Consider the following 27,969-nt stretch of genomic DNA (forward strand, 5'->3'; position numbering starts at 1 on the left):
AACTTTCTGTTTTAGTTAAACAGTGGTGCGCTCCTCACCATCTTTCCCCCCGCCGCCTGTAAGCGCAGTCCCTGTCTTTCCTCATATTCTGGGTCTGTCGGGTTCTCGGTAATTCCTTCCGCCGCAGTCTGTTGGAGGACGGAATGTCCCAGCTGACGGTTCGGCGGCGGTACCCGGCGCGGCAGCCTTCCCCGCTGCGTTCCGGCAAGGAGCGTCCGAGCCTGCCGCCGCGGCCTCCGCCGCCGCCTGGGCCGCCCTCCCCGCTGCCGCCAGCGGCCGGCGCCCAGGTGCGCCGGGGCGGGGCTGGCGCCGGCCCCGCCCCTCCCCGACGGGGCCCCGCCCCTCCGCGCGGGGGCGGAGGTGGCGATCGGTGTCTTCTGCCGCGGCCGCAGCCCCGCGCTGTCAGGCAGCCCCGAGGTGCCCGCTCGGCTCCCGCCGCCGCCGCCACCACCATGTATCTCTGCAGGGCCGCCTCGCAGGCGCTGGCCTCTCGCCTCAGCAGGGCTCCCTCTGCTGCGAGCCGCCTCAAGCAGCGTGGTACGCGGGGGCCGCCTCGGAGCTCGACCCGCGGCCGGGTAGAGGTCAACGGGACGGTGGGACGGACGCGCGGGGAGGGACGGGACGGGGACGGGTGACGGTGACGCGCCGCCGCCTCTCCGCGGCGGGGGCGGGGGGGGGACGCGCGAAGGTCGCGGGCCGGGGGCGGGGGGAGCAGGTGCGGCGGGCGCGCGGCGCGGCCGTTGGCGCGGTCTGTGAGGGCGCGCGGCCGCGGTGTGAGGAGACCGGGGCGGGAGCCGGGGAGGGCTGCTCCGTCGTCCCCGCCGCCGCTGGGAACCGGCTGGCCGGCTGCCTTGAAAGCCCCGCCGCGTTCCGGCGGGGAGCCCCTGCCCCCGCGGGGCGGGATCGTGCTCCGCTAGGCGGCTCGCCCTTGGGAGAAGCGGCTGAGGTGGTGGCCGTGGCACCCCGCCCGGCCCCGTTCCATGGCAGCAGGCTCGGTGGCGGGCAGGTGTAACCGCGCTCCCGCAGCGAGGGGGCCGCCGTTGTCTTCACTTCCACCCCCCAGAAAAAAAAAAAAAAAAAAAAAAAAAAAAAAAAAAAAAAAAGGGGGGGGGGGTATGTGTGGTAAAAAAACGCCCTTAGGTGGATAGTCAAAGCAGCGGTTTCCTCAGCGGTCTGGTAGCACCGGGAGGGAGCGTGAATCAGCCTGGTGTGGTGTGTTGCAGCCATGGCTTTTGGTGCATCAGGAATTGTGTAACCAGGAGCAAAAAAAAAAAACAACTCTTCAGGCCGTGTTGGGTGAGTGCAGGCTGGCTGGGCACTCTCCTACCTATAACGTGCAGCCTTTGAGAAGAAAGTATTCGTGTGAAACTGCTACAGAACGTATATATAAATGTGAGAAGATCCATTAGGATGCCTGACTATTGAAGAGGAGTCTGGAAAGCGTGTCATGAGACAGATGATGCTAAAACATAATCTGGCACACGGTGGCAATATTTTGAGGTTGAGACTATTTTTGCAGCTACTGATTGCAATGCTCAGAGCCATTTTATGTTTAATGAGCACCCTTTCAATAAGGCGTTTCTCGCCTGTGCTACTCATCTGGGATGAAGTCACGAAATCTAGCTGAAAGCTTTGTTGATGAACAGAATTATGTGTGTTTTTTGTGAGTCTCCTTCTGAGATATACAGAAGAATCCAAGGCTATAGCAAGCATCAAAACTACAGAAACGGTGAACAAAAATAAATGGCTAACACTGCTATTATAGTGAACATGTACTCAATCGGGGATAAAACTGTAATCCTGCCTGTCTGCCCTGTTGGTCAATACTTGAGGTTATGGGCATGTATTTAAATGTCAGCAGTCTATTTGAGAATGAAAGAATGTGAATTCAAAGGAAAAGGCTTTTTCTTAAAGTGCTCTGTTATTAAACTGAAGAGGATTTGTTACGTCTGCTGATCATGACTGCAGCAAGACTGAATAAGGACAGATTGATTCTTTTACATACCTTAGGCAGAACTCTTTTATGTTCCCCTTTTTTTTTTTTAATGTTCCTTAGTCTATATAGACTGCATCCAGTGCTTGGAAGCTGGTAGGCAGACAGTGTAGTTCACAGAAAATCTTACACTCTTAGGAAGAGCTCAGCCACGCACCTTGTTCAGTTAGGCACCACGCCCTGTGTTACTCAGTTGTCCTAAACATTGCTAGGCTGTACCTCTCTGTTTTATTACACCTTTTAAAATCATCCTTTCCTATACGAAGTTCAGATTCTGTCATTCTATTTTGTGATCGTATTTTAGCAGCACTTTACATCAATTTCAATAATGGTTTTTATAGCACCTCTTCGCCAGATGTCATCTGGGAGTGTTCCTGGCTCTTCTGGAGAGACCATGATTTACTACCTCCTTGCTGGTGTTGCTGCTTTTGGTGGTTTATTTTATGTAAGTGTTTGGGAATGGAGCTGTTTGTGCTTTCCAAGTTGGCGTGGTATAAGGTGTGTTCTGGGTTAAAGAACATGGTCAAGATGCAAACCGTCAATAGAATGTGGGTGTCGTAGCGTATAATTAAATACAGTCTAACTTAAGAATCAGTTCAAGAGAACTAGTGAAATTGGATGCCTGTTGCTTGCCCATTTTAGTGTTACTTAGGTATCTAGTGCTGTTGTCATTCTTAGTGGAAAACATACTTTATGTGAAATGAACATGTCCAAAGATGGAGCAAGGCACCTGCCTCTCATCCCTTGCCTCTTCTTGTCAACCACAAACATTAAGAATATCTCAAAGCGGGAAAGACAGATGTGAAGTAAGCTGTCTGAAGCCGCAAGGGCAATATTATGAACCTTGCTAGTTGGGGCACAGAGAAAGATAAGAGTAGTAGTTACTTAAGATGTTTTGTAAACATCTACTTTTGTCAAGCTTTTCAGTGATCATTCTCTTCCTTGGATCTAAATATATCAGACTCTGCTTCACATCCCTAAAGCCTCCATTTCATAGCTTCCTTCCACCCCCCCTCAAGATTTGAGATAGTGAGATACTGACTAGCACATCCCAGAGAGGTACATGTTTCCCTCTCCCACAAAATAATCCTCTTGAATGGTAAGTAGCTTCTACTTGTTCACAATATCAAACTTGTGTGATTGCGTATCTGGAGGAATAACAAATTTTCTTGCTGTCACCTTTTGACCATAGTTTTTTTAAAAAATAATCTGTCTGTAATTGTCTTTTAAAATACTGTGTTCAATTCCCAAAACACTGCAGCACTTTGAAAGCCACATGGTATATTGTATTCCACTGAGAAATAAGAAACGTATAAATATGTTAGTATAGCAAAATAGATTTTTTTTTTGGTAAATTTTTTTTTAACCTTGCTTAGCATAATTTGATATGCCTTTTAAGATGAGCAGTAGCACTTGCTTAAAAACTCTTCTTTCCCTCTCCCCTCTTCTTGTTTGGTAACTTTGTAGGGATATAACAGTAAGTTTAGGTATAATTTCCTTTCAGGCCTACAGAATAGTCAGTTCATCCCGCAGCAAGTATATTGAACATTTGAATATTCTTCAGGAGAGAGCTGAGGGGCGGAAAGACAAACCTTGGTCAAGCAAGGGTGAGTTGAGCTCTTCTTTCTTGTTCTTCGGGTACATGAGGATCTGGAACAGATTTCTAGATTGTCTAACCAGGCCTTAAAGCTGTCCAAGTCCTTGTCTGAGCTCTGTGAGTGGGAGTAAAGACAAAGGTGGTTGTGCAGTGTTCTGTTACAAAGCTACTTCTGCACAAATTTTGGGACTGGACTTAATGTTCAGGCAGTGAATCTGGCCTGTCATCAACCTGCAGGAGTCTCTTTGGATGGAAAGAGTTGATGTGTGAACCATTAATTTTATATTGGGTATTTGCATTTGATTTACTGGAAGCTTAATGAAACTTGACTAAATGCATAATGCTGTCAAAATCAGTTTTGTTCTTTTGTTTGTTGGGGGGGAAGGAGATAATATCTTTTTCTCAGTCAACAGTTTGGCTCCAGGCCACGTGCCAGCAGGGAACGCAGTTCAATAGGAAAAAACCTACGTTTTTAAAAAATATTGTAAATTGGACCCATTTCTTGTCCCACAATTTTGACTTTGTCCTTTTTAATTTAGGATTAAATGAAAAACAGACACCACCTAAATGTATGGCAAATCCTTACTTAGCTCTTCATGCTTAAATAATTAGACCATGTTAGTTCAAATACTTGTAATGGAATGTTGTCTCTGTCTACATCAATTAGCATTACGGCGGCATTAATATAAAAGATAGAACTTTGGCACGCATGGCCTTGCTAGGAAAAGCAATTTGAAAAAATTGCTTCTTAAGGATCTTTATATTTTTATTTAGTTGTTGTTTAAAAAATAAATGAATTGATGAAGCCATAGCACTTGAAGCTCTTCCTTATTTTTTCTGATGCCGACATCTAGAGAATTGATTTAATATATTTGCATGCACACAAAGTATAGGTTTGAATAAAGTATGCTGAGTTTAAATTTTGTTTTCAGCGTGAGAACATGCTTTGAATTGTCTGCCTCTAAAATTATTTCTTTTGAAGTTGTTAGTCTTGAAGTTCCACAACACATCTTTTAGTTTTAGAACTTTTAAGATTTAAAATGACAAAAGACGTTAATTTCCTTTCTTTTACACAGCTGGAAGCAATACAGTTTTTAAACTTAATTCTTTAAATGCTGAGAATTTGGCCACAATTTTAATGCAATCCTTCCTTGTCCCTAAAATAAAAAATCTGACCAGGACCAAAGTAGGTATTTTCTTCTAGTGACCTAGTCATTGAGGGAAGAAATGAGGGTTATGCTCGTTACATTCTAACATAGTCAGAAGAACATGGTAGATGTGAAAGCATCAAGCAAACCTTCCAGGGCACTCAAAATGATGCCAGTATATTCCCTCTTTTCTCTTAAGGTTCACTTCTGCAAGGTACTGAGTTTTAACCCTAGCCTGCCAAAATGTTTGAGTGGGATACCCGCAGAGTCAGTGGTGCTGTTGAGCCGCTGAAGGCTATACCTGTGTTGCCCGAGACTGGGGCAAGAGTACTTGGTGCTCTCCAGACATCCCATAATCTGATGCCTTGTGCTGCTTAGTAACTTCCATGAATGTGACAACCAATGGCAGATGATTGCTGCCTCCCTTATTATTGATAGTAAGAAGTGCAAAACATTTCTAAGGCCGTACAGTGAACACAGCTGAAACTTGTCTCCTATATTATTTTCAATATTGGACTTCTGAGTAAATGCTCAACCCAGAGTTTTTAATTGGACTTCTGAGTAGCTAATTCCAATTCACAATACAAAACAACTGTTGAATCAGCTCTTTTTAAAATCCTTCTTCATTCCCAACTGTATCTTCCCAAAAGAGGTTTCTGTTCTTGCTTTTCCTATGGAATCCTCTGTGTGCTTTCTCAAAAGAATTAACGTCTCTCTTCCTCCCCTTTTTTCCTGTTCCCTGCGTAGCCATATTTTTGTGTGTATCTTGTCACAGAGTGTTACTGTAGTACTGCTTTTCCCAGAAGTGCCACTGCAGCTTCTTTCCCGACACATTCTTTAGATTCAGTTAGTCCTTACACTTTTTCACAGTAAGCATTGCCGATAATCTGTTCTCAAAGTAATCTAATACTTCCTAGGGTCACATAAAATGAACTATAAAACAGTGCTGGTAACAATATGAAGTGGTGGATGGAAAAGCAGCATGCCAAACAGCATGTTTATGGCATATTTGCTACATGTCCTGTGGTAAGAGAAGGACTTCCTAGCTGGAAGAATTAATACTGGGGAGCAGCTGATCAGAGAGAGATTCTCCTGATATGAATGATTTTTGTGGTTTCTCATCCCAAGGAAAATTCTCCCCTTGTGCCCAAACCCAAAATGTCTACTCTAGAGAGCTGCATGTAGCAAACGAGGCTGTCAAAACAAGAGAAACAATCAAATGCTCTTCTAGGCTTGTTTGTTTACTAAAGGGTTGAAGTGATATTTAATGGTATTTTAATTAATGATACCAGACATTTAAGAAAAGTTCTAGTAGCAAATTTTCTGTAGCTCTTCTTAACTGAAAGCTACTTTCAAATTTAGGGAGGGATTTAAAAAAGCCCCTGGCAGAAGCCTGAGTCAAAGTAGCATTAGGAAATCTGGGACATCATTTGAACTGTAAAGTGATGTTTGCCTTGCAGAACATTCTACTTGCTTATTTAGCAAATACTGAGTTTTGTCTTCCATTTGCATGTGTCTCCTTTAAACTTGTTCCTGATTTCCTTCTTTTTTAGCAATGACTTTTCTTTTTAACTTGATGCAAGCTGATTCAACCTTTCTAATCTATCCTCTGCTTTTACACTTTCCAGACTAAAATACAAGGGAAATCTGTTTCCAAACCCGAGGAAGTTAAATACAAACAAAGGACAGTCGTTCACCATTGCGTACCTTGCAGCCTACCTTGGAATGACTTTATACCTTCTATTGTAAAACTCCACACTTGTGAGACTTTAAAAGAACTACCTATGTTTGCAAGGCCAAACCATATTGAGCTTATTACTGAATCTTGCTTTGTAGAGGGAGTTCTGAGATTGAGAAGCTGGCTGTTCTGAATGAATGCACTCTATATTTGACTGTCCAATAAAGTGTACTGAATGTTGAGCTTGGCTGTTAGTCTGTTCTTTGTGTAATCAATTTAGGTTTTTTTTGAAATACAGCATTCTCTTAAAGGGACATGATCAGGTTCACAATACAAAGCTTTGATTTTTACTGAGCAACGAATAGACTTGTGTTTAAACCTGAACACAGAAAGATAGGCTTGCACTAGCATAAGAAAACCAAGAATTAAAATTGATCTGATTTAGTTTTTAAACAGATATAAAAGAATAAAATAAATTCTGACTATGTCTCTTTAAGCGCTGTCCTTTCTTTTCTATTCTCACTTAGTTTACACTGTATTACAAACTTTATTTCCAGTTCTGTTTTTTCACATGGCAAGTTGGTTCTAGCAGTAAACTTGCAATGAACACTTGGTATATAACTTTCTTTTGTTAATGGGATCTTAGTGCATGTTTGCATGGTGAGTGTGCATCTTTGTTGCTTTGTGCTGTTAGTTTTTAATTACTTGTCTTAGCTAAGTTTGAAGTAATGCATGATTGGGAAACACTGGGTTTTTCAGATTCTAAAGAGTCTGACCCACAGCAGCGTAGACAAGTCTTTAAAAGGCAGCTGGGGCTTGTAAAAAGAAAACGGTCAGTCATAACTGGTCATATCTCTAGTAAAGTGAATGCTGACTGCTTAAAATTAGCCAGTTGTTTTCTCACTTGCATACACCTACTTTCAGTAAGGGTCCCCTGTTTTATTCTGCCCCGCAGACCTTACCTTTCTTACTTGAGTGCTGTGGCTCTTGCAGGGGTCACAGTGCATTCAATACAGCTTCAAAGAAAGCAGGGCAAGCAGGCATAGCAGAGTACCTGTGGCAGCGCAGACCTAAGAGATGGCACAAAACCCATCTGAAAACTTGTTGGGCTCGGCATTATTGTAGCTATTGCCAGCCAAGTTAGCCACCTTGAAAATAGGCTTGTGCAAACTGAAGGCACGTCTTGGCCTGCAGTGCTTCTAAGCTGTGAACCTGATGCATAATACACTCCATAAGAGCTTCTAAGCATGGTAGCAAATGTCTTATTCCCAGTGTGGTAATTCCACTGCTGGCTACGAACAGGGTAAGAATCCTGCTCCCTCTGACACCCATGAGTGCATTATCACTGGCCCTTTCAGCAGAGTGGGTTTGGAGCAACACTTGGTGGGGTCCTTTTTTATCCTTCCCTGCACTCGCACCTCTTGCAGTCACTTGCTTTAAGCCACAGTTTCTTTTCTTACTACACTGAAGCAATTATCAAACTCGGTAATTAAGAATATGGTTTTCTCATCTTGTAAACATCTTTTTTGGTGCCACATTAGACAATATGGGGGGATTAATTGTTGATTCCTTGACTTTGTTTGTAAATTCTGATCCCAAAGCTTAGCTTCCCATTTTAAATTTAAATGAGGAGGATGGTAAAAAGTAGTTTGCAAATTTGTGTTGCATGCATGTGCTTTACTGTCTTTATTGTATTAAATAAATCCTTAAAAGGTGATGAAGAAGAGACGGCTGAAGTCACTGAAGCAGAGACAGTCACGGAAGAGGCTGATGCAGTAGCTGCTGCTGGACCTGCAGCACAGGATAAGAATGCTGGGGTATCCCCAGAAACTGGAGGGGAGAATGACTTACCAGCTCCAGATGCGTCCCCTGCTGTCGAGGAAGCACAGCAGGAAGCTGCTGCTAATTTGGAAGTTGCTGCTAATTCAGAAGCTGCTGCAGTGCAAGGTTAACTTATGAATGCGGTTTTTGTGTGTGTGTGTGTGTGTGTGTTGTGGGTTCTAAAACTCTGCCTCTTACTACAGAACATTAAGAACAAATGTCAGTATTCCTAATGGAGTTTGTCCCACCGTGAAAACTAATTCAGGTGTTACCTTGACCTATCATGAACATAAGGTAATTAAGTTCATTAAATCAGTGTCTCTAAAAGCATGCTGCCTGGGGCACCAGAGTTACTGTCTAAAACTAGTAGAATGAAAAGTTTATTTACTACCCCATTCTATTTCTCTTCTTTAAGATCTTATATTAAGGTGGGCATGTAATATGATCAGTTAAACAGTTGTTTCAGTGACCTGGTTCTTAAGGGTTTGTTAAGGAATCTGAACACTTTTATTTCACTGGCCATTCCTAAATACTTAATACACTAAATACACTAAATAATTATAGCTGTTCTTTCAATGTAATGTCAACAAAACCTTGCGTAGCAACCAAAATGTTGTCATGATCTCAGTTTTAAGGATATAATAGGCTAAAAATTTCAAAATGCAATAAAACATCAAATTGGTATTGAACACTTAAATCGATTAGTAGCTACATATTCAGTATTTTGAACTGTCAGGGCGTTTAAGATGGTTTACTGTGCTTTTAAAAAAATCACAATAATACAAATGCAAACCTATCCATAAATTGCACAAAGTACAAGACTAATTTAACTTGATTTTTTTAGAACTTTTTTTTTTTTCTACTAACCTGTGAGGATAGAGCAATGGCTTATCCTCTTACCTCTTGATTTCTTCAGCTAAAGTTGGAAGGAACACACATAAAGCAATGGCAATTTCTCAGTCGATAGGAAAGCAGTAAACATTTGCATCTGGTATCTTCAGTTAAAAACCAAACACACCACCACCAACAACAAAACTTGCCAGCCTGTCATGAAAGAGAAACTTAATTCTAATTCCTGCTTTGGAAGGGAAGACTTCAGTGTGGCTGTAGTAAACATGAAAACCACTGAAGCAGTTTTCAGCTTGACTTAAACATTACCTACTGCACACCTATGTTTGAGTTACTTGGAGAATACAAACATCCGCTTGAGAGGATATATCTAAAACACAGGTCAAACTGAGATTAACAGCATTTTGACTGCTAGTCCATGGGAGGTTATCACAGTACCTTGAAAGGTATTAACAGATTCCAGAATTGTTTTCGCCTTTTTCCTTGGTGACTGCAGTGAGGAACGGATGTCATTTTAATTGCCTTTTTAACAAATGAACTTGAGAAATGGTGTGGCACTTCAAGTGGCTGACTTTTGTGAAAGGGCTAGGTAAGAATGGGGTTTTAATTCACGTGTGAACAGCTCCTGTGCTTGTCTGCAAAACAATCCATTGCAAATAATATTTTAAACCAATACTTGATTCAATCTGCTAAAAGTAATATAACTAATAAAAAGTACAGGTATATTTGTAGTGACTATTACTGTTTACATATTAAAAATACTTATAAGGTAGTAGTTAAAATACCTAGAGCCTTAAAAATTTCCATTCCTATGGAATATTTAGACCATTTCATTTAGAAAAGTAGTCTGCTATATGTTAAAGTTAATGAATTAGAGCTGTTAAGAGATATAAGATGTTTTAAAATGTCTTGCAGCGTTTACCTCTGTTGGTCTACCGAGCACTTGCAACATACCCCTTTAAGGAGCGGGCACTTGCTTGTGTCCAGAAGTGGTTGAACTTTCCTTTCATAATGCTGATCTAGGAATATTTGGTAATTGTTGGATAGGGTGGGGTCTTTTGTATGGTAAATATTCCTACTGCTCTATTGAAGAGGAAGCAGCTAGGATCTTCCCTGAGAAATGTTGTGCATAAGTGGATTAAGTCTGAGGATCTAATTCTAGACATGGTGACTTCATGTAGTTAGTGGTCACTATTTTATAAGAGGAAATATGTCTTGTAACTGTTAGTTACTGCTGGTGTTGACTGGAAGTGGATGTGCTATTTAGAAATCACCGATTTCTTAGATCTGTTTTTTCTGGCCACTTACTGAAGAAAACAGCACTAGAACAACACTTTTGTTACCTTGAAATTTATAAGGGATTCTGAGGGTCATTTCAGGTGTCCTCTGTCAAATCTTGCTGCAGTGGTTATTCTTTGCTGTGTGGTAAAGCAGGCGGAAACGAACCTGCAGGATATAAAACTGTTGAGAACTTCTGCATGTTATATCAGCCATCTTCCTTCCAACCACTAATTGGGATATCACATATTAGCTAAAGCATTTCATATAAAGCAGCAGAAGTTGTACTTCCCCGCAGTCAGTTCTAGTTTCTAAAGCAAGGGAGTATTCTCCCCGGTGTAGCGTTGCCTGATCTCTTTGGCGTTTCTGGGGTGTTAAAACTTGCTTCTGAGAACAGTTGTCTTGTGCCACTGGTCACCAGTGAAGACTGTTGTAAATCACTGTTCGTAATGGGTGTGCCTGAGTCAAGGGTGAACCCTGTGGATCTCATAAGCAGTTCACGTGAGGTTCCCCCACGGGGGCTAAGTTGCTGTGACCGCTGTGTAACCCGGGTCCTGCCCTGGGAGGCTGCAGAGGCTCCTGCCGCAGGTAACCTTGGCGTTCGGCTGCTCCGCTCCTCCCGGCCCCATCTGCAGGAGAAGAGCAGGACCCCTGAATGAAGCGGTTCTTCCCTTGGGTCTCTGAGGAATTGATGGGGAGCCTCTGGCCCTTGACTGCCTGAGGGGTTTAGCAAGCAGCACGTGGTCTTACACGCACAGGCTTAAACCAGTATCCCTTTCCTTTAAGCTATGTAAAAGCTGGTTTCCGTCAGCATAATACTTAAAATATAAGAAGATGGTACTTTGAGTCAAAAGTTCTCTGCTCTCTATGTACCCCTTTGTTCAGGGTTTACCTGCAGTCAACAGCTATTTGTGTTTTAAAAAAAATAATTGTATGATTAAAATCCATCTGGAAATACCTTACAGTTTTGTATTTAACCATTTTTATCATTTGTGTTCTCTCCATTTAGAGGGAAAAAAAGCATATCTCCATTTTTACTGAGATAGGGAAGAATTTTTCTTTCAGAACTGCCCAGGGAAATGCAGGCTTACTTTGAAAAAGAACACTTATTTAAATGACTTCTATTACTTTTGTTGATAGCTTGATGTTACTTCTGCAGATGAAGGTGCAAGTATTTTTATGGTTATCAGTAAACCTCTGCTTTTTCAAATGCAGTTGTTTCTTTTAATGTGTAAGGCTTTTTGTAATGTCTTTGGAAGTGCAAGGTGCCAATGGATGTTTGTCTCCAGCTCCAGTATACATACATATGTATGTATACAGATAACAAGAATGTGTGATTATACACAGATGTGCAAAAAACCTCAAACCAAACCAAAAAATCCCCCAACTTTGGAGGTAGGTACTTAATCAGGGTATTTTCAATTTTAGAAAGTTAATTACAATTGTACCTGGCTGGAATTTTTTCCTTGCCTCAATTTAAGCAATTTACAACCCACTACTGGTATCTGGAATTCAGTGAAATACTGTTGCCAGAAAAAGTACTGTGCCATGTTAGTCTGTTCCCAAGGTTTTAGCTTCCTCTAAATTCTAGTTTTCTGTACCTTTTTATTGCTTGATCTGTTGCGCTGTCACTCTTGGTTACTGCCAGATGCTGGTAAGTTTTCTGCTGTTCTCCTTCTAGTGTACTCCGTGTCTGGGGACCATAAATTTAGATCAATTTTTCTTCAGATAGAGCAAATGCTATAAAATGTACAGATTGGCAAGCTGCTGTTTGGATTAGGCAGCATTGTTACATCTGTGACTTTTAGTTTTTGGATTGCCACTATAAACTTTTCTCCAACTCTAGGACTGAGGCTTGAGATTTTGGCATTATCAACTGGAATAGCAAAAGCAATTACGCCAAAACCATGCTTTCTTGGACTCCTGACTTCTGTAGCATAGGTTCTTTCCTAATTTTTTAAGTATTGAAGGACATGGTCTCTTCTCTGTTATTTCAAACACCATTTGAGTGAGTAACTAGGTTTGGGGAGGATTAGTGTGTGAATGTGCCAGTGTTTTCCATGTCAAGCTTCAAATGGCATTACAATGCCAGTTGTCTGCAGCCTAGAGAAACAAATACAGGCTGCACTGGACAGGAGTTACTGCTTTCTGGACAGGACTTTTGCTGACCTGATCGCACAATGATGCCAAGCAGACAAAAACACCCGACGTGATCAGTGTACTTTGTTTTTGCTTGGTAAGTTACCAAACTCTGGGTGTGTATTCAAATGCTCTGACACTGGGAGTATTTTGAAGATTGCTGAAAAGTCCTCAGAGTAATTTGTAATTGTGCATACTTATTCAGAGGCTTTCAGAATGATGTTGCTCAGCAGAACAAACACATCCTTCTAGGCATTTGTTTGTGTGAGATGGAGGAAGGAGGAAAAGCTGTGCAGCCTGCAGCTCTTTACAACCTTAGGTGCTGGGGTAAGATGCAGTATGGGTAAGGCTGGACAGACCTTATCCCTTATGATTATACCACTTGTTTACAGTTGGACCTTGTGAAAATAACTACACTTTTTTTTTTTTCTCTCTTCTCAACCTCACTGGTATAGATCAGAAGCATCTCATAACAGGCCTATTATCTACCATTTTCATATGTATAATGTCATGGCATGAAATGGATCTCCAGGTGTAAATTGGTGTAACAGAAGACAGGTGGAATCAGGGAGAGTATTCACATCATCTGATGAAACCGGTGCTTAATTACCAACTGTAATAAAGGTTTTCTATTCTGAACCTACTTTTAGAGGATTTTTTTCTCTTCAATTATTGTGGTAGACCAAGCTAGCTAAATTAGGCTCTAGAAAGTTGAATTATGTGAATGTTATCCTACTGGGGAAGTATCCATATTTGTGGACCTTCTGTTGGGTATTTCTGCTTCACATTTATCACTTTCTTTATCTGGCCCTTGGGCTGCTGCATTTCTCTTGCATCTCTGATTGCCATACACTGGCCACTAGTCTCTTCTCTCTTCCTTCTGTTTTTTCTTCATAAAACTGAGCTTGCAGATGAGTCGTCATAGCATAACTGGAAAATCTCTGTAGGAAGAATGTGAACAATATTTAGAAAAGACTTCTTTAAAAGTTGTGAGCATCTGAAGAACAAAAGTTGGTAAATGGAGAGACCGTTCGGTTTTGATCAGCTTAGCTGAAAAGAGAATTTTACAGCATGTACTGGGCTGGGGAGGAAAATTCCAGTAAAATGGAAAAAACCCTAGAACTTCCCAGCTAAGAGTGCAAACAAATAAGTGGGGGAGAACTACATAAAATAACTGTCTTCCTATTTGTCTATTGTAGAACAAGGGGACAAGTAGCTTCTCAAAAAAAGATTAAAGCTGGTAAAAGGACATGAAGTGAATAATGCCTAAAGGATTGTCACTATTAAGGAGAAAATGGACTTACTGCTTTTTACTAATACAATATTTATAGCTCATTGTCAAGACTTAAAAAGAATCCTAAAATAACTTTATTTAAATTGGAAAGCAAGCACTCACTTTGGTCAACACAAACTGTTAGCATTTACTTTACCTTTAAGTAGTATTACCTGTGTTATTTGAACATTTTCTGTAAATAAGGCATGCAGAGGAATACTATTAGTGTCCTACTTTAGAGAAAATGGCAAAAGGGACTCCTTTCTGTTCTCCTGTGGTGGCAGTTCAAACCAGAATGGTAATGATGGGGATTTTTATATTGATTTTTGGGCAGCATTTCTCATGGCAGAGAGAAACATCCTTTTCTAAAATCAACATGCTGAACTTTGGTTGCTCCTTTGAAAACAATGTAAGTGGGTAAAACTTGGTGCATTACTTTGTATGAAGAGTGTTAAAGAAAATGCCTAACTTTAATTAAAAGTTTTTTTACGACTTCAGAAGGATTTCATACATCAAATTATTAGTGCATTTTCATACATGCTGTTTATGTTAACTTGCACTAGTTTTTTCTCACAATCTGTTCCAGTCAGTGGCTAGATGTTTAAAACAACCAGCCAACCAACCAACAAACCACAATATGAATTGCTTCTCTTTGCTACAAATCCTTGTTACAGAATATAAAATGATATACTTGAAATGATATGAGGTATTATAAACTATTCTGGATTAACGTGGTATGAACTGTTATGCTTTTATTCTGACCATTACAGGCTCTCTGAATCTTTTTTTAATCATCCATTTTAGAATAAGCTCTCTTGAAGTGAGCCTTCTGGTCATTAGTATGAACTAATGAGGCTTTTCTTAGGAACTAGTGACCTACATTAGGCACAAACAACCTGTGAATGAAGTTGTTTCTTTTCTTGCTGTATGGAGTGAGTAAATTTTTTTTTTCCTTAAAAATGTGCTTCATAATGCCATGGTTTAGGCTCTCAGCTGGACCTCATGGATTTTTAGCTGGATTACTTATGGATGGCTTGCAAAAAGAAAAAGCTGTCATATTTTTATAGCAGCAGGATTATTAGAAATCCCAGCCTGCCTTTGTTCAGGCCTTGGGCTCTGAGCCTCTGGTTCAGGTTTAACTTACGGAATAGCTGAAATGCCAAAGGGAGACAACTCCTAACGCCTGTGGGCTCTGGCGAGGTATTGCTAGGTAGGGGAGGCTGAGGCTGCCTTCGTGCCATGTCCAAACAACAGCACGGTCGGGCCAGGGCAGTTCCACAAACAATTTCTTAAGAGCAACGTGGGCTTCGGCAGTTGCCAGCCACTAGTTCCGTCCTGTGTGTTCAAGGAACTGATCGGACTGAGAAATAATCAGTGCTTTTCTAAATAATTGTTAGTTCCCTGATTCGATTTAGCACACAGAGCTGAGAGGTTTATTTTTTCCTGTCTGAAGGTCAAGTGCTGAATTCACGGTGTCGGAGAGAGGCATTGGTCTGTGGTTAACCATCCAGTAGGTTTCTTCCTTTTTAAGCCCCATGTTTAAGTGTTTAATGTTTTTCCTTTTCGAAGAGGTGGATAACTTACTCTAGCTTGTTATAATCTTAAATGGTCACTGAATAAAATGCCAGTGAGCAGAGAGAGAGCATTTCAAGTAGTCCTGAGTGACGTTCCTGGTGCTTGGGATGCTCCTGGTGGGGAACATCAGCCCTCCGTGCTGAGCTCCCTGTGTCTTCCTGGCCAATGAGACCTGAAGCACTTGCTCACTTTATACGACATATGCACAGTTTTGCTTATTTTGTCCCAGGCTGACTCTGTGATTATTATCTCCCCCTCTTCTTATTACTGATGTGGCTGATGGTGGTTTGAGCCCCTGTAAGCAGAGGGAGGAGGTGCTGAACCCATGTCAGCCGTAGCTGGGGTGGCAGGTGGCTTCTGATGGAAGAAAGGAAGGAAGGAAGGAAGGGGACCTTAGCTGTCACCACCACCTCAGGATTTAGAACAAAAGCCATGGATGAACGAACTTCTTTTCCGTTTTCTTTAAAGCTGATGATGGGACCAAAATGTGTTAAGTTGATCTTAAAGCGAATCACAGTTTCATACTGCTACTGCTGTGTTCTCCCCTGGATTAGATCTGAGGGAGGCAGGTACCCCCACCTCTTGTGCTCTGTTTTGCAGTCTCTCTCAAATACATTCTTGAATTACTTTTCAGTCATGGCAGAATTTGACTTTTAAAAAGTGAGTTCTACTCCACTGTCAGTTTTCAATTAGCGGGTCTTTAAAACTATGAAAAGGAATGGGGAATTTTTTGCTCTGCCTATCCTAACATTTCAGGGGACACCCTGAGACCCTCGGTGGACCTTACTGAGGAGAAGCTTTATGTAAACAGAAGCATCACATTCTAGTATGAGTGGTTCTCTAAAAGACTGTAAATGAAATATTGTTTCTGTTTTCACAATTAAATTAGACTTCTTTTTTTCCCTTTGGAATTACTGTGTGGCATTGGTTGTGTTATAGGCAGCTTGAAATCTCAAAGCCTTGTTTTGTACTCCAGCTTTGGTTCATGTGCTCCAGGCAGATTCCATTTGTATTATGCTGGCTAACTTGTATTATTTTAGCTTTATAAAGCCAAATTCTTCTGCAAAGAATATTTTTTTTAAGTAACTGAACCTGACGTTCTGCATTACAGATATCAGCCTCATCTTGACTGCTTAAAAAAAAATAATTGATGATATGAAGGATACTGCTTTAAGTGAAATGCTTCACTCAGAAAAGTGTATTTTTAAGTATCTTTAAAAATTGCAGGAAGCCGGTGCCTGTTCAGATTTTTTTGTTGTTGTTTCTAACTGGAAATATCACTTTTAAAACGAATCAAAGGATTAGGATTAGAATCAAAATATGATGGTTTTAAATATATTAGTAGAGAAATGCAAAACTGGGGGGAAAAATACAGGCTGTACTCCTGAGAAGGCTGTGGTTATCTTGTTATGAAACTTCCATCCTGGGGGGGCTTGAAATCCCCACATCTCCCCAAGCAAGGAAAAAATTGAATGTAGCTTTAATTTTAAAATCTGGAGCAGCTATCTTCTCCATATGTATCGTAAATGAGGAAAACACTTTCAAAGCCACTTAAAAATACAAGGTAAAAGCTTAAGGTCCAATAAGATTTAAAAATATAATATACAATTTAGTTTAACTATGCCTACAGGCTATTTGTATCAGTCATCTATAAATTGGTATCAACAGATATTAAAAATAATAATAAAGTTTCAAGTCAAAAGCACTCTGAACAAGGAGAGTGTTTGCAGTAGTGCTGAGTTGCCTGGCCAAGGGTGGTGAAACTTTTGCTGTAGGAGTGAAATTCTGAATTCCAAGAGTGCCCCCACGCTTTTTTAAAAATTTGGACTTCTCCTTCTTTTAATGCTGCTCTACGAGAGACAGCTTCCTCTATTTTTACATGTTAAGAGAAAGATGTATTGCTTTCACAAGGGAAGGTGCTTCACCTGCATGAGGAAAACAGTTCTTTTCCTTTAATTTCTTTCTATATGTAAAGTAAGTTTCATTTGTTTGTTTTCTTAACAATTAGTTGCAAACTGGCTGCTACTTCAGGGTAAGTGTGAAGACCTAATCCTCACATTAACATGATTGATTTGTTTGAAGGGCTGCTCTAAGCTTTAAAGCAGTAGCTTAAATTAGCACTAAAGAAACCTCAGTGTTCTAACAAAGGGAAGGTACCTTGCTCCCAGGGAAGTACAGGCTTGTTTAGATGGCAGAGCACAACTTCTCACTCTCGACCTGTCTCCTTACTCTTCTTGGCTATGCTGACATGACTGTAGACGTGTAGAATAAGTAAAGAAGTCGCCTATTTGTTTCTTCTTCTCCTTGATCTCACATACCCTATTGCTTTCTTCAGGAATTGTGGTCAATGAAAGCTGACGTACGAAATAATACATACGTATTGGACAATTGGAAGTTTGCTTTATTAGCTTTCACGCATGGTATGTGGTATGGAGCACAGGTTGGAAAATCCAGCTTTATGAACACTGAAGGCTAATGCCCTGTAGAACAATATATGCCCTGTAGAAATGCTATCAGAAACAGTATCTTCTACAAAAATTCTTGCAAGAACCAAGTTCTTGGCAGATTTCAGATTCCACTTATCATCATCTGTGCCAAATCAATTCTCTCCATACCTCCCTTTCACCTCCTGCTTCAAGATCATCCTATAGCATATTGTTTCCCAGGTGGTAGGACATGACTGCCAGTGCGAGCTGGTTTAATTTCGGACTAGAGCTTTGCATCCCAGACAAAAATCCAGGCTGATTCTGCATAAAAACTCCCCTAGGAAAGTTGGAAAGCTTGTTTTAAATGCTTGAAAGCTTTGGGGGAAGAGGCTATGCAAGCGGTAGGATCTGAGTTTGGAAAGTCAATCCACGTGCGTGGGGTTTTGTGTTGGGTTTTTTATTATTAGCAGGAGAAAGTCAATCTGTGTGTGTGTGTGGTTTATTTTTTATTATTAGCTGGAGCAAACAGTCACACAGGGCATGCAAGTCCCTGCTTATCGTGCTTTCTCTGTTCTGCTGGGGGAATGCTGAGCTCAGTAATATTCAGACAATTCAGTTGACCATCATGAGGATGCAGAAGCGCCCTGGATTTGGACTGTTTTCTGTTCTACTGTGAGTGCACAGAAATGTAGAGTTTTGTGCTCTCAGTGCTGCAACTGTAGCACTTGTAAGAGTAAAATATGTGTCCTTAAAGACTGCAGGAATAACTACTTTATACAGGAAGCAGCTTTCCCCCACCCCGAGATGATAGGGATAGTTTCCTAAAAATTATATTTCTAGGTGGAACTAGATGTTGGATATTGTCCTAATAAGCTACAGGAGCTTCCTAATGCTGCTGCCTTATAAAAAAAAAAAAAAAAATTTGAAACCAAAAACCTAATTTCCTTTTGTCTGTAAAATCAATTTCCTTTTCTGTATTTACTCAAAACAGATGTGTTTTCATAACATAAATGGTTTGGTATTGTGCTTGATGCATATGTAATGTGCTGCTGGTGCTTGCCCAGTCATGTTCTGTTCCTGCATGTGCAATTTGGAAGGATGCATTTCTTCTCAAAATGGTTTATCTCATAAAGCACAGGAGCTAAAGACCACTTGAGAGTACATACATATAGCTATCCTGGGCAGAAGCAGGCGATATTTTTGTTAGGGTTCAGTGTTACACGTGAGCAATGGATATTACAAAGATGTAGAGTTATGTACTGATGGTTGCGTAGTAGAAATATGTCGGGGGTCTAACTAGCCTGAGGATGTTTGTCCTCAAAATCCTTGGTATGTTAAAATCCCTTTGAATGCTTTCAGAACAGCTGTTGATGCAATATGCAAAGCCTAACCACTTGCCTACAGTTAGTAAACATGATTAGTTTGATTTCTCTGAGGCTTGAAGTTCTTTTATATTATCTTTTGTTGAAATCACCAGAAAGTTAAGCTCCTAACTCACATCTGTAAGTGCAATAGTATATACAAATGCCTAGCAAAATTGAAGAAAACTGTAGCCGCTGATACTGGGACTTAGCTACTTATCCCAGGGCATAAGAAAAATAAATATAAATTTTTCAGGAAAAAATGGCTAATATTATACACAAAGACTGAGATTTTGCTGCCAGTATAATACCTTGTATGAAACAGTGAAGTGTATAGCTTCTGTAGAGTAACATTACCTACTAAGATGGGAGGGGGGACACACATGGCACACCAAACACTCAATGAAATGGTAAAATTATGAAATTATTTAACTCCAGTGCTGTTGATGAAGGATGTGGGGGTTTCTTCCCCCACTACAGAATTAAGAAAAAAACCAAACAACCCCACTTTTGTGACTATAAGAAGAAACTAAAAAAATCAAGAACATTCCGATTTTTGGCAGATTTTAAATTGTATGGATCAGGGTGAATCATCATTTGACTGAGATGAATTTGACTGGAACACTGCAAGTGGGTGTTTTGTTAAAGATGTTAAGGACCTGAAGCAGTATTGTGTAATATTGTTAATAAACCAGCTGGGCATTCAGCGGAAAACATAATATGAACAGCACTTACCCTGTGTCTTCATTGCAGAGAAGCAGTTGCACAATGCAGATTAATTTTGTTCAGTTAAAGCCTGTAGAAATTGTAAGAAAGCTGGCGTAAATGGACAACAATGGGTTGCAGTCGTCGCTGCACAAGGAAATATGGGGACTTCAGAATTTCAAACTGGTCATCGTTCAGAAAATGACACAGAACCAGTTAAGAAGCTGTAATTCCTCTACAACTCTATTTTGAAAAAATAAAGAAGCTTAAATATTTTAGTGTTCGAACTAACAAAAGTTATAAGCAATTTCAATTACATCTATTAATTGCTGTAGAGTTTCACGACAGACTTATTAACAACTTTGCAATAATTCAACAGACAGAAAAGTAAAATCCTTCTTCTAAGGATTATGGAAAATGAGTCATCATTGTACCAGTCATAGATTAAAATCTCTTTTATGAAATAGGGTGTTACTGCAGGATTTTACATGGAACAACTGTGAGAGATTAAGCTGGACTGAAAAAATATGAAATGCATGCAGATTTTTAAAAAGAAGGGGGGGGGGGGCGGGGAATAGCACTGAGGTAAATTTAACATCCAGGGAAACAAAAAGGAGAAGTTCCTAAACTTTGTAATGCTTTGTGCTACCAGCTAATCGGTAGGAGAGGATGCGAGGGACTCTGGCAGTACGCCTGATGCTCCCCGCAGAGAAGGAGCCATGTGGCAGTCCCCATTCTGAAAGAGGCAGGGGACTCGTTCTCAGCTTGCCGGGTCGTCATTCATCTGCTCTTGCCCTGGGATCACAGCAATTCCCTGGGACAGAGAAAAACGCGTTGACCCTCGTGAGTGGGGTACAGAGCGTTTGTTCCAAGACTGAGCCGTGTACAAACCACCAGAAAATACACCGAGATTTGTTTTGGTACGTCAGATTAATGCTCAAAATAGCCTTCGTGGTTGTAGATTGGTTTTTATTTTCATGGTGCTCAAAGCACCAAAAGACACTTAGATAGCTTGCTCTAGTTGCAGTAGGCCAAAGAAATTATGCCAAAATGATCTTCATAGGCCAGTCTGAATCTTTGCTGGAGATAATGTCTTAAGGCATGTATAATGATCCGGTGCAAGCCGCCGTGTCTGGTGCTGCCGTGAGCAAGTGCGCTTGGACCGCCAGCTTTCTCCTCTCAAAAAGAGGACTTCAGCTGTGGCACCAGGAAGGTCAAGGAATGGGTGTGAATGCTACTTGAATAAAAGTACCAGCTGGAGTTTTCTGCAGTAACCAAGGACAATTACACATACGTACAGATGTCGGTTTTCAAAAAGGCGATGCCTGTCGCAGCAAGGCCCTTTGTATTTTAGGGAGTGACAGCTACTCTGCAGAGACCTGGATGGACACATTGGGAGGAATCCATATTTTGTTGCAGTAGCCTGCCTTTCTGATAGCCATAAAGAATACTTCAGACCAGAGACAAATCGTTCAGTACAAGTGGTGTAAGTGTTAATGTTTGTTTTCAAGGCAGGTATTCCTGTAGGTGACAAATAAGCATGATTCCCATTCAAAGGAAATAAGGTTTTATTAAAAAGCAGGAAAGTCCATGTTGCTCCCTCTACTTGCTTACTGATCAACTCGTCTTAGTGCAAAAGAAATGAAAACACTAAAACATCACAAGAAATAAACAAAAATTAGCCAGATGAAATACTATAAGCCAGAGAGCAAGTTTTTGGTAATATAAACTGAATGTTTGATGTTACAAACTCGAACCCAGCAGCTTGTTACCATAGCAAATATATTGCATTACATCAAGTGATGCTAGTTATAAAATATCTAATGTTCTGAATTTCAAATGTACTCTTTTTATTGCATGCCTGTTCCCTCTAAAGACAAAGGTAGCAATTCCTGAATTTTTTTCCTTGTTGCTTCTTCAAAATTCAGTCAGTATTCTGCAAAATAAAGTGAAATAGTTGATGTTCAGAACATGCTGTATTTAAATAGCTGCAAGCTGATGTTTGGAAAAAGGCGTGTGATGCTAGCTCTGCAAAACTCGTATTTGCTGCATTTATTGAACTTCTAATGGAGCTGTTTAGTTAGCTGTATTTAATGTACATGTAGCTTAGTATAGGACGCAATTTGTAACAACAAAGTCCCTGCAAACCTTATCCTGCCAAGCAGTTAAGGTGTGTGATGATGGAGACCTCCAACAGTAAGGTTGGAAGAACATGGTAAGACAGAATTTACTCAAGTAAAATTTAACCTGTAACTGCTGGATGATGTGTTCAGTCTCCCTGCAGAGCGTGTCTGTATGTAGACACATTACCTGTTACCAACTTTTATACAGATAGATTGCTTTATCCTTAAGGAGTATTTAAAAATGGCTAGTTGGCAATCATGCTACACTGGAATCACAGCCTGAACCTTCAGCCTGATGTTAGGATATTTCTACATTAAAACTACCCATGACATCTTTGCAAGGTTATGGGGAGTGTATGTGTAATGTCCTATGGTGTTGATCAGACTAGGATTATTTCCATGGAAGCTTTACCATTAGTATCTTACACATTGTGAATGGTTTGACAGAAATCAGAAAATAAAATGAGGGTATCTGCAAGAGAATATACATGTTAGAGAATACTGACCTTTGTCTAAAGACATGAAAATTGCTCATGTTTATCGTTTTCTGCTGCAGGGCTGGGAAAAGTCAGACTTTCCCTGGAATTCCACTTGCAAACTTTTATTTGCATGATAAAATGTAATCATCTGATAGATCCTGTTGTCTTCAGTTACTTCAAACATGTATGTTAGGCAGGTACTTTATGCTTTGTGAGCCTTGACTGCTCGCCCTCATTTAGGCTGGTGAATGGGAAGACAATTCTCTCTCTAATTTGATTCATAGAAACTGTGAGTGAAGTCTTGGATGTTGCAGCTTCTTCTGCCCATGAGGAAAACCTAGACAGTGTCAAGGAAGGAGTAGCCTCAGCAGCTGAAGAGATTTCTGACAGATCCTCAAAGAGCCAGGACGTTGATGCTGAGGAGTCGGGGGAAACTTCAGAAGGTGCAAGAGTACAGCTGGGTCTGAAATGTTTGGTCTCTGAAAAGCACTAATGGCTGTTTGCACTGAACTAGCTGAAAGAGCATGCAGAACTCAAATGATGCAATGTGGCTGCTAGCGATGACTGTGTTTGGCATCATGGTGTTAGCAGAAAATTTAATTTTGAAATTACATGCCATGCAGTAGAAACAGGTATTGCTAAGTTGGATCGCGGGGGTCTTTTGAGCTCAGTGCCCTGCTAAGTGGCTAGATGTAAAGTTCATTAAGAACAAGAAATTCTCCCTTGTGCTGCATGGGATGTAACACACTTTTTTAACATCTGACTTAATTTAAGAAAATTCTATCTTTCAAATTATATTGCTGTAAAGAAAAATATAGAACATGTGATATTTATAAACCCTGCAGTGTTTCAATGCAGCTATAAGCAATCTTATATTGCTATTGAAGTTGAATGTTATAACTGAATGCAAGAAAAATGTGTGTTAAAATCATCACTGTGGAGATTTTTAAAGGAACGTAGAAGTTTGGCCTCTCAGCTCTTTTGCAATTAGAATTAAAAAGCTAAAAGGAAAAACCTCTGTATACCTAATACAACTGTAAATTGTATCACTTTAGTCCAAAGGATCCTTTGGACTAAAGGAAACAACTTACTTGACTATTTGTCATCGAATAAGTTGTTTCCAATGTTTCTCATTCGTGTTTTGTCTCCATTTTCAGTTTCTGTGGAGGAGAAGACACCTGAAGAAGTTGCTAAGGAACCCTAAAGGTACACGGTACAATTGCAGCATGTGGTTTCCCGCTCCTCACCTTTATTTTTTTCTCAGTGGCAATTGCAGCATGTGCTAAGTCTGCACATGCACTCTGATGGTGAATTTGTATTTCTGCTCCCAACAAGTACGCTGCAAAAAAGAACTTAACTGAAGTATTTCTTATTGTTTGGGAACGACTGCTGGCATCTTTTACAGGCTAGGGAGCAAAACTTTTCTGTATCAGTTGTCACGGTGGGTATTTATTTATGGTTTTATCTTAGTCCCATGCAAACTGGATAAAGACCCAATAGTTGTAGCTTTTTTCTAGGCAAAAAGTGTTCTTTGGACATTGGTTTAAATTATATAGATATTGGACTTCTGGATTATTGCCCTATACAAGTGAACTCCTCTCTTGTTATCCTCAGTGTAAACATGGTGAAGTTGTAAGCTTCTGGACTGTTTTGTTTTTTTTTTTAAAGACATTTTTTCACAATTAGTCTTCCTGCACTCTTAGTTTGTGCTAATGAAAAATACTGAATATAATAGTCTTACTATTTTGCTAGTATCCTGCACAGTTGGCTTTACTACTTTATAGAATAAAATACTTTGTCCACAGTATTCTTACTATTTTGCTATTCCCTGTAACTCCACTTTCCAAAATGGACTGTAAGATGGTGGTAGAAACCTGAGGGAATAAAGTTTGGCTGAAATATGAACATGAATCTTGGTAGAAAAGATACTAACTAGAATAGAAACAACTGAAAGTTGAGCAAATAAACCTCCCAGGTCAGGAATTCTCAAAATTATTTTTGCTGCTAGTTAACAATTCATACACTAATTTCTTGGAGCACCAATGCAAGAGGAGAAGGAAACAGAGCAAAGAAAGTTATTTTTCATTGCATCCTCAAAACGTGTGTTCTAAATACACAACCTTATCATTATAATCTGAGTCCTTTGCAAATGCATGTTTGCTTATTCCATCATCCACTGCAATATAAAATGAGGTAATGCCTCTTATCTTTTTGTGATAAAAAGTAAATACTGTTCTTAAACTGCATGGTCTTTTTCCATGTTGTTTTAGCATTCAAAACTAAGAAAAAAAAATTAAAGCAAAGCCAACACCACAATTATAAAGTAATTTACAAAATGCTAGTGTAAGTTATGTTCCTCTACCAGATAGAATTTTTGTGTTTTACTAGGAATAATGGTGTGAAGGGGAACAGATATTTAATGAATGGATGAGATGTGCAGAAAAGTTGCAAAAGTGTGCCTCTCAAAGCTGTTATTTTTGCTCAGAGTGAAAGCTAAGGGCACCTGAGGATATCACATCAGAAAAATAAGTTGCCAAGAAATTCTCTCCACTCTGAGACACATAAATGCAGTGATATGGGGAAAGCAATAGAGTTAGGAATCTCTATTTTTCCCTGTAAACATCTTGCAACCCTAAAAATTTTTGTGTTGTTATTCTAGATTTTTGATTTAGACAACAAATACCAAATATATCCAATTCAATTAATGAAGGCAGAGATAGTAACTGAAAGGTGTGGGAGTGGGAGGAAAGGCAAGCTGTAGGAAGCACCTCTGATGGAACAAATTGAAAATAGGTGAAAAATAGATGAATCTGCTACCAGAATACATGTCCACTGAATTCTGCTTAAACTGCTTTCGCTGTTTTTGACAAAAAAAGTCTTTTTATAAATATAGCATCACAAGATTACAAAAAGTATCTCTTACTACCTTCCAATTCAATCTTGTTGGGGAAAAAAAAAAAGCCATGTTTATAAAACACTTTACTACTTAGTGCTGGAAGATTGCGGCTGGATTGAAAGCCAGGCTGACTTTTTCCAATTTACAAGTCAAGAGCAATGATGCATTCCCAGTTAGGAAAGAACTAATTTTGTGTGTGTGTGTGTGTGTGTGTGTGTTTTGATTGTGAGCACTTTAGGGTACAGACCTTAACTTTCAGTTTGCATTAAAACAAATCATATTTTGGGGGGAATTAAAAGCAAAAAAAAAAATCGAAACAATGTTGATGTGAGAATTAAATTAGTATCCAGTTCACTTTTTAAAAAAATACTAATTATTTGGTGAAGGGATAGAAGTAGTAGTAATGGATGAAATCCTCAGATGAAGCCTTGAATTGATGCTGAGAGCATGCCTGAGTAAGAATATACTATTGTTCCCCTCTCTTTTCAGAGTACAGCAGTTCTACTGTGTGTGGCTGTTGCCCCTGAATTCACACTGCTATGAAGCTACTTGTATCAGTAATGTCAGCAAACACAATTGGTTTACCTCGTGCTTAAAGTTAAGCAAGTAACTGTTGCTAGAAGTAAGGCTTAGTGGAATGTGTCCAGCAAGCAGGGGAACTCATTTATACCTGAGCAACATGGCTGAAGGTGAGGGATTCCTTGAAATTGGGCTTTGTTGGTGGTAGCAGAGCAAGTTTTCACAAGCCATCAGATAAGCATGATTTACGCAGCGGTAGTGTTTATATGCTGTAATTCACTTAACTGATAACCTGCAGTCAAATTTACAGTGTGCTTTGAATGTTTGCAAAGACAAAGACCTGATGAATCGAGTCTGTTGCTAAACATTGTTTATTGTTGCTTCCTCTAAACTAGATTCTTTTTTCTTTTTCCCAGTAAGCAGTGCTGAAGCTTTTGAAAAGTTTAATGGAAAAATTTGTGGCAATCAACCAGCTGATTCCTGTGTGAAACCTCATACTCTTCCTTGGAGACATAAAAGAAATTGTGCAGTTTGTCATACCACACACTGCTCATTAGGACCAGTATTCATTGCTGTAACAGACAACCTGATACGATTTAAGTTGGTCAGAGAGACGCTTCTGTGATTAACATCTCTGCTTTAGAAAGTAGCATCCAGTAACAACTGTCAAAGCACCACCCAGCATGTAATAAATACACGTGCTAAGAGAAGCAGTAGACTTAACAGAAACCATGTGAAGTGAACTTGTTTTAGGTCTTTGCTGTCTTGTTATGTACATTGATTTCTTACTTTTGGTCCAAACTGTGGTGCATAATTATACCATTGTAACATTCCATGCTAGAATGTAAGTAAAAAGTTTTAACTAAGTTGAAATCTCATAAAAATTACTTGTTAGTATTTTTAAATTGGGTCATGGGGAAGATAACCTTGTTTGCTCCCAAGTTTGGATTTGCAATTGTAAGCATAGGACACTTGGATGTACAAGATCTAATTTTCCTTCTGCATAAACATTTTAGAAGCTACCCTTCCTTGCACAATAATATCCAGGAGTAAACATTTTTAAGACTCCTGCTCTGAGAACAAAACCCGTTTGCAAGCATTGGCAATAGGTACTTTATAGCATGAAAATCAAAATAACACTGGTTAAAGTTGTCATCATTGAAGTGGTGGCTCCTACCAAACCTTATTCAGCTTGCTGTAGCCTTTCTGTGTTGTTCTGTCTTAGCAGTGGCATGCAGCGGTGGTGTAACAACACGGAGGTTTGAGAGAACGCTCTTGTGCAAATCATGAGCAATTTAGGCTATGGTAAAGCTCCTCTCCGAGCGCTTGCAGATGGCCAGCAAAATCCCCATGGAAGGCTATGCCACAGGTGTTCAAATGGACAAGGATTCTTAGGGACTAATAAAGAACAGAATAGCTAAATAATCTTGTCTTGTTAGTATTATCTTAATAATGAAAAAATCTATAATGAATAATGGGTTTGTATGACACTGTTCTCCTAACCCTCCACTGTGCTATGGGCATGTGCACGAGTGTGCACCTACTACAAAATTTTTGCTGAGACCCATTACAGCCATCACAGAATGGCGATAATGCTAAACCAGGGCCAAATAAGATACATTATACACAATTTAAATAGAAAGTGTGAGTTTTAAGGTGTATCTGACTGCTTTATCTTCAAGCAGAACTTTGGAAAAATGTTGAAAGGGAAATTACAGCATTATGATTTTCCTACCCATGGCACAAAGCAACACACGCTCCTTCCCCCACCATAAAGCAAATCTTAACAGTGTTCCAGCAAAAATATAGCCTATTGCCCCTGTACCAGCTTAGGAATAACTGGAATAATGCAGAGGCAAAATCAGGCTCCTGAGCTTCAAGAAGCCACACCACAGCCTTCTGCTTAAAGGATAAAGCCACTGTGATTAAAAGCAATTTTTGTAGACAAAGCTACTGGAATAAAAGTCTTAGACTGATGTTTTGTTGGATGAGAGTCTATCTTTATTTATCTGGTAGATTAAACATCCTGTGATGGATGTATACTCTTAAATGTTCTGTTTCTTCATTTTCACTAATTCCTAGAGAAAGAAGCTGTTTCTAATTTCTGCA

The 27,969-nt window shown here is 40.0% G+C and overlaps 1 protein-coding gene across 3 annotated transcripts; it reads left to right on the forward strand.

Annotated features, from left to right (window-relative positions):
• The first annotated feature begins 322 nt into the window (after nt 1-322).
• Nucleotides 323-27,836, forward strand: LOC115351772 (mitochondria localized glutamic acid rich protein). 3 transcript variants are annotated; one of them, XM_030038982.2, is made up of 7 exons: nt 323-537; nt 2,335-2,438; nt 3,498-3,600; nt 8,130-8,363; nt 22,730-22,906; nt 23,603-23,651; nt 26,277-27,836. In XM_030038982.2, exons 1-6 carry the CDS (start codon nt 453-455, stop codon nt 23,647-23,649), a joined length of 750 nt encoding a protein of 249 aa, XP_029894842.1. In that variant the 5' UTR covers nt 323-452; the 3' UTR covers nt 23,650-23,651; nt 26,277-27,836. The 3 variants fall into 3 exon arrangements, with proteins under 3 accessions (XP_029894842.1, XP_029895027.1, XP_029895114.1); XM_030039167.2 differs by having other exon boundaries at nt 324-537; nt 22,730-22,888; XM_030039254.2 differs by lacking the exon at nt 22,730-22,906 and having other exon boundaries at nt 325-537.
• Nucleotides 27,837-27,969: the final 133 nt, after the last annotated feature.

This window comes from Aquila chrysaetos, chromosome 1 (genome assembly GCF_900496995.4).
Source record: "Aquila chrysaetos chrysaetos chromosome 1, bAquChr1.4, whole genome shotgun sequence".
Lineage (NCBI taxonomy): Eukaryota > Metazoa > Chordata > Aves > Accipitriformes > Accipitridae > Aquila > Aquila chrysaetos.